At 39.4% G+C, this 7,500-nt stretch overlaps 1 protein-coding gene across 1 annotated transcript in view; it reads left to right on the top strand.

Moving 5' to 3' along the window:
* The window catches only part of pof1b (POF1B actin binding protein), a 46,220-nt gene that overhangs the window by 27,449 nt on the left and 11,271 nt on the right, over positions 1-7,500 (top strand). Inside the window, exons 3-6 of the mRNA XM_061056142.1 lie at positions 1-22; positions 3,236-3,269; positions 4,402-4,482; positions 6,003-6,095. The exon at positions 1-22 is cut by the window's left edge and continues 241 nt beyond it. Coding sequence (XP_060912125.1) covers positions 1-22; positions 3,236-3,269; positions 4,402-4,482; positions 6,003-6,095 — 230 coding nt within the window. The remainder of the gene's footprint in view (positions 23-3,235; positions 3,270-4,401; positions 4,483-6,002; positions 6,096-7,500) is intronic.

Below are 7,500 nucleotides of genomic sequence, written 5' to 3' on the forward strand. Positions count from 1 at the left end.
ACGTGTCCAAGATCAGAGGACAGTAAGTGACATATTAAATATCTGTCCTCAGGATAATCCACATCGTACATCAAATCCTGCTGGAATGAAATCTGTCATTTCAGCTCGAACTACAGTTTAGTGTGATGTCATCATTCACAGTCTGCTTTTATAATCCTGGATCACAGATAAGTAGATTTCTTTAGACCAGCGCTCTGGGATATTGTAACACAGATCGATGCTGCAGGATTAGCATCATGAGCAGCAGCGTGTTGGAACAGGCCGAAGGAGAGTTTCAGGGTGGCGGTTTTGGTTTCTATGTGTCATATTTCTCCTGCAGACTCGACGGGTGTCATCATGGAAGTCCACTGGTGATTTATACGTGGGTGGAAATGAATGTGTAAATCAGATCCGGGGGGGGAAGAGATGGTGCTGCACAGTTTGAGTCAGTTTTGGTCGCTGCTCTCGTTGGACTCACTGCCTCACCTGAAACTGGTTCAGAAGGGGAGGAGCTACAGGAAGTGTTGGTGGGGAATAAAGGAGGAAGAAATGAGCGGTGCGTTAGGATGAATTCTGCAGCCAATGACGCCATCGAGTTACCATCCACTTTATTCATGGAGGTGTCAGAGAGGGATTAACTGTGACATCTTCAACTTTTCACCTCAACACACAAACCTGTAGACACCTGTTACTTAGAGAGTGATACTTAGAGAGTGATACTTAGTGATACTTAGAGAGTGATACTTAGAGAGTGATACTTAGTGATACTTAGAGAGTGATACTTAGAGAGCGATACTTAGTGATACTTAGAGAGTGATACTTAGTGATACTTAGTGTTACTTAGAGAGTGATACTTAGAGAGTGATACTTAGTGATACTTAGAGAGTGATACTTAGAGAGTGATACTTAGTGATATTTAGAGAGTGATACTTAGAGAGTGATACTTAGAGAGTGATACTTAGTGATACTTAGAGAGTGATACTTAGAGAGCGATACTTAGTGATACTTAGAGAGTGATACTTAGTGATACTTAGAGAGTGATACTTAGTGATACTTAGAGAGTGATACTTAGAGAGTGATACTTAGTGATACTTAGAGAGTGATACTTAGAGAGTGATACTTAGAGAGTGATACTTAGTGATACTTAGAGAGTGATACTTAGAGAGCGATACTTAGTGATACTTAGAGAGTGATACTTAGAGAGTGATACTTAGTGATACTTAGAGAGTGATACTTAGAGAGTGATACTTAGTGATACTTAGAGAGTGATACTTAGAGAGTGATACTTAGAGAGTGATACTTAGTGATACTTAGAAATCAAGACAGGGAATGAAAAATTCAACTTTCTGATACTCTGAGTGAGGATTAAAGTAAAGTGAGATCTGTGCCAGGAAAATATATTTCTCATACCAGCATTTGAAGGATCTGTTATGATGCATGATGGATCAAAAATAGAACTTTCAAATTATAAAAAATATTTTTAATTACATGTTTGAAAATATATTCATAATATATATTCATGGAGGTGTCAGAGAGGGATTAACTGTGACATCTTCAACTTTTCACCTCAACACACAAACCTGTAGACACCTGTTACTTAGAGAGTGATACTTAGAGAGTGATTCTTAGAGAGTGATACTTAGTGATACTTAGAGAGTGATACTTAGAGAGTGATACTTAGTGATACTTAGAGAGTGATACTTAGAGAGTGATACTTAGAGAGTGATACTTAGAGAGTGATACTTAGTGATACTTAGAAATCAAGACAGGGAATGAAAAATTCAACTTTCTGATACTCTGAGTGAGGATTAAAGTAAAGTGAGATCTGTGCCAGGAAAATATATTTCTCATACCAGCATTTGAAGGATCTGTTATGATGCATGATGGATCAAAAATAGAACTTTCAAATTATAAAAAATATTTTTAATTACATGTTTGAAAATCCATTATTTTGCATTTAAAAATACAAATTTTTAGGCTTTTATTTTAAATTTTAGTCCTGTCTTAAGGTTGCTGTGTGCTTTTATTTTGAAATAAAGTAAGTCCCTTCCTGTAGATGGAAGGTTAGGATGTGAAATTAAAACCAGAAACAGGAAGTAGTTAGGGATCCCAAACTGAGGTCAAACAGCTCAAATGAACGGTAACAAAGGTCAATGTGTGATGTCATAAGGTCAATGTGTGATGTCATGAGGTCAATGTGTGATGTCATAAGGTCAATGTGTGATGTCATGAGGTCAATGTGTGATGTCATAAGGTCAATGTGTGATGTCATCAGGTCAATGTGTGATGTCATGAGGTCAATGTGTGATGTCATAAGGTCAGTGTGATGTCATAAGGTCAATGTGTGATGTCATAAGGTCAATGTGTGATGTCATAAGGTCAGTGTGATGTCATAAGGTCAATGTGTGATGTCATAAGGTCAATGTGTGATGTCATAAGGTCAGTGTGATGTCATAAGGTCAATGTGTGATGTCATAAGGTCAGTGTGATGTCATAAGGTCAGTGTGATGTCATAAGGTCAATGTGTGATGTCAAAAGGTCAGTGTGATGTCATAAGGTCAATGTGTGATGTCATAAGGTCAGTGTGATGTCATAAGGTCAATGTGTGATGTCATCAGGTGGATATTACTGTCTGAGAGTTTGTTAAAGTGAAATGAGACATTCAAAGATGCAGCAGTGAGACTACAGGGAGACACTGAGGACCACTATCTATGGAGAGCCTGAAGGGACAAAATAGCATTAGATTAATAATCGTAATAAAAATGTATTAATTTCAGACTTTAAGTAATTGAGATGAACTAGTTAAAGGCTGTAGGACCAGATGAAAAACTTGCTTAAAGATGGTTGAAAAAAGAACTTGTTTTGTCCTCTGAGGATAAACAGGAAGTGTCACTGCTTTGGGATTTTTGTTGCAGGATTCGATTGATTCCTAATTTAAAAATCTCAGATTCTTGTTTTTGTCCGTCTCACCTCAGTGTCTCAGTGAAACCCCAACGTCTGAATGTTTGACTCAGGAGTTATTGTCATGACTCTTGTTCGCGCTGCAAACACTCTTAGTCACTTTCTTTTCTTCCCTCTCTCTCTCTCACACACACACACACACACACACACACACACACACACACACACACACACACACACACAGACACACTCACATACACACACACACACATACACACACACACACCTCAGTCTCTCCACAGAGTCATGCTGCAGACTTCATTGTTTCTCTTTCCTCTCTCTGTGTGTGTTACAGGAAACACCTTCTGGATCCCAGCAACGACTACAAGGTGAGAACAACACAAATCACACATGTGGTGAATACATCTGAGCTCTGCAGACACACGACCATCTGAGGTCAGAGTCAGAGCCCTGAAATAAACTTGTATATGATGACTTATTCTGACATTTCCCTCAAACAACTTCAGTGATTTTTTAAAGTCACAGACAAATTTACAAAGTTGGAATAAAATGGTGAGAGTTATTTCACAGGTCGCTCCTGTGATCTCGTTGTTTGGTGTTAAGGTGTTTAAGGCTCTTTCGCTCATTGGCATTCAGATCAAATTGAACAAGTTTAATATCGTTGCAGTTCTTATGATGTGACCATTGTCAACAACCAATAGGAGCGCTCTCGCCTGCACCAAACAGGAAGCTGCAGGAAGGTGCAGCTCTCCTGGAGGAGGAGAAACTGATTGAGCTGAGGAGAGAGAGAACGTCTCTCTGATGTGTCCTCCTCTTTGTACCACGATCGAGACGAGAAGGAAAAAAGGGGACAAAATTGCAATTGCTGCAAATCTCCTTCTGCAGGTTCACCTACGTAAACCTTGTTACGACTTTTACTTCCTCTAGCTCAGTGCTTCCCAAAGTGTGGGCCGCGGCCCCCTTGTGGGCCATGTGGGTACTGCAGGTGGGCCGTGAAAAGCCCTTCAACAATTTAAAAAATAAAATAAATATCACAATAATGTTGATTTACCATGAGTCAACCCTTTAAGTGATTAGTAAGGCGTGTCATGACTCTTCATGGACATAATGTTTAGTAAACTTCTGTGTCTATCTTACCATAATATCATGTTGTAATGTCCAATAATCCAGTATTACCCTAACTGAAAGTTAGAGCTGTAGTCATAAAAAAACATTTATAACGGGCCCCGGAGTAATTTTGTATTTCAAATTCCGCGGCAGTCTTAAGTTTGGGAAAGGCTGCTCTAGATAGTCGAGTTTTGATTGTCTCCTCGAGGTACAAAGACGAGGAGTCGTTCTCTTTCTCTCTCCACGGCTCCTCAAGTTTCTCCTCCTTCTCAGTTTTCTGCTCAAAGTCGTATAGTTGTGAAGGCGCACTCACACTAAGTCTCTCCGTACCGTGCTACAAGACGAGTCTGTAAACAAACACTGAAGGTAAACGTTTGTTTATTTTGTGTTCAGGTGGAGAAAGAGGAGGTGGAGTCTTTGCTTCCTAAAGGAGCCACTGAACTGACCAAACAACAGATCCGCTACCTGCTGCAGGTGAGTGACAGATCGCACTCCTTATTACTTATCATACATGGCTTTAGGATGATTCTAACTTTCCCCTTTACCTTTAAAAACTGAGTTTATAAAGTGTAAAGCAGGATACTCAGACGATAACAGAGCAGCAGATACACAAACATTAAGTTCTAACAAAAGCCAGACGAAGTTAAAGGACAAGCAGATTTTCAGATCAAAACAAACTTCTCTTCAGACACACCTCCTTCATCCCTCAGCTCCCCCCCTCCCCTCCTGTCTCCACCCTTCCCCCGCCCCTCCCGTCGTGTTTCGAGAGACAGAAGCAGACGACATCTGAAAACAAGATTCTGAGATCAAGTTTGATTAACGCATCTAAAACTCGATCCTGTCCTGATCGGTTTTTCTTTCTTTTTTAGACCAAAGAAAATAATTTCCTTGTTTTGGTAAATCTGTTGGTTCTCCTTCAGGTGTACTCTTGCGACGACACTGCGTTATCATGACACTAGACACAGTTTACATGAGTGGGTGGGGCCTATCTCACCACATATAAAACATGTCTGAGCCTCCGAGTGAAACAAACAAACTGAAGGAGACAAACCCAGAGGAAGTCTGAGTAAATCGAGTAATATCGGCGCATATGGGAGATAAAATTGATAGTCACTGGATATGCTGATATCGGCCGATATTATCGGCTGGTCGATGAATCGGTCCAGCTCTAATATTCATATTCAGAATGTCGCATATTAAAACCTTTGCAGGTAAAGAAGACTTGAGAGAGTCCCTCTGCACCTTTAAGAAAAAGCTAAAGACCCAGCTCTTTATGAATACCTACTAACTTAATGATGATGGTCTCCATATTATTGATGATGATGATGGTAATGACGATGGTTTTTGTTTGATAACGACGACTTATAAGATGGTTTCTATACTGATTAGAGCTCTCAAGAACTGCCCTCAATGTTGTGCTTTGCCTCTGGTCACTTCCTGTCAGCACCTGTGTGTCCAATCAGACTCAAAGCTGATCGTTTGCTCTTACTGACATTGTTCCCTTTTTTCTAGATCCTTGCTTGTGTTGTTCTTACTCTCTGATGTACGTCGCTTTGGAGAAAAGAGTCTGATAAGTGAATTGTAGAATTGTAGATGCAAAAAGAAAGAAACGAGAAAACAGAAGAAGAATGATGAAGATGTTGAAGAGATGTACAGAAAAAAAGCACAAATCAAAGAATTAAGGGAATAAATACGATTTTTTATTTGTTTCCTTTAAATTCTGTTTCATATTTTTTGTGAAGTTTCTTAACCTCACTTTAAAGAACATTATAGACTGTGATTATAAACTGTTATATTCTTGCTTATTCTGGTTGTAAAAGCTGCAGTTAAAATAAAGTGTGAACATTTTTCATTTACGACTGTGAAGACGTGAGCTTTTTTAAAAACTGTTGTTTCTCAGAGAACTCAGCCGGCGTCTGGCTGCAGGTCAGACCGGGACACTGACCTCTATCTGTTGTTAATGAATCTGTGTGTGTTTGTCTTTGTGTGTTCAGACTCGTCTGACTGCAGATAAGAGCATGCGTCTGCTGCTGTCCACCTTCAGCAGCCTGAGAGAGGAGCTGCTGCACATGTCTGAGGACCTGAGGGTAAGACGGGAAGGAGCTCCGACCTCCTTTATACACTTATTCTTTAACCTTTGTTAATCTACTCGGTTACTCTCAAGGGTTTCTTTTTAGACTTAAAAAGGGTATTTAACAGATTCTATTCTGGTGTCATGAAACAATAATAATAATAATCTTTATTACTCTTTATTTATAGAGCACTTTTCAAAAACAAGTTACAAGGACAGCAAATATAAAAACGGCAGGTCATAGAATAATAAACAATAAAAAACACTTTAAAAAATAAAATCCATTTTTAAAAGAACTGTAAAATACACACAATTCTTTTAAAGGAATTCTAAAAAGTGAAAATAGTAACAATTTAAAAGAAAAGTTTAAAAGTCGTTCCAGAGTCTTGGAGCTCTCATGGAAAATGCTCTATCCCCTTTTGTTTTTAATTTTGCATTTGGAACCACCAGGAGACCTCTGCCCCCGAGGATCTCAATGTGCATGTGGGGTTTGTAAGGTAGTAAAAGGTCTGATAAATATCTAGGGGAACGGCCATGGAGAGCTTTAAAAGTAATCAGTCAAATCTTCAAATCAATTCTAAAACACCTCTGTGTCATCGTGGAAGTGAGCTGAACGGACTGAAGATTTTTGCTCAAGGGTAATTCCTCCAACGATTACAGAAAATCTTCTTTTTGACTCCTGCTGTGTCTGCTTAAATGCATGTTACAAAAACAGTAAAATGAGTTTCTGAAAGTCTTTAAAAGTGCTTTTGCAAAGACGCAGAGAAACTGAGACATCGTTTAATCAAATCGAAGACAAAACAATTGCACAATGAGCTCGAGTCCTTTGAGAAGATTAAATCATACTGAATAAATGACTGTCAGTGCTTACAAAGCGTTATGAATATTCCCACATTTCATGCATGCCTGCAGGTGTTGTGTTAAGGTTCAGAGTTAAGACTCTCATTATGTACATACAGATCCAGGACTCTCATTGTGTACATACAGATCCAGGACTCTCATTATGTACATACAGATCCAGGACTCTCATTGTGTACATACAGATCCAGGACTCTCATTGTGTACATACAGATCCAGGACTCTCATTGTGTACATACAGATCCAGGACTCTCATTGTGTACATACAGATCCAGGACTCTCATTGTGTACATACAGATCCAGGACTCTCATTGTGTACATACAGATCCAGGACTCTCATTGTGTACATACAGATCCAGGACTCTCATTATGTACATACAGATCCAGGACTCTCATTGTGTACATACAGATCCAGGACTCTCATTGTGTACATACAGATCCAGGTCGCTGCAGAAGTTTGCGTCAGGTGTAGAACAGCGTGTCCCCTAGCAGCCTGAACAAACGAGCTTCTCACAGCCGAGTGCGAACGAATGAAATGCTTTAAATGACAACAGACGTCTGCA

The sequence above is a fragment of the Labrus mixtus genome, chromosome 14 (genome assembly GCF_963584025.1).
Source record: "Labrus mixtus chromosome 14, fLabMix1.1, whole genome shotgun sequence".
In the NCBI taxonomy this organism is placed as follows: domain Eukaryota; kingdom Metazoa; phylum Chordata; class Actinopteri; order Labriformes; family Labridae; genus Labrus; species Labrus mixtus.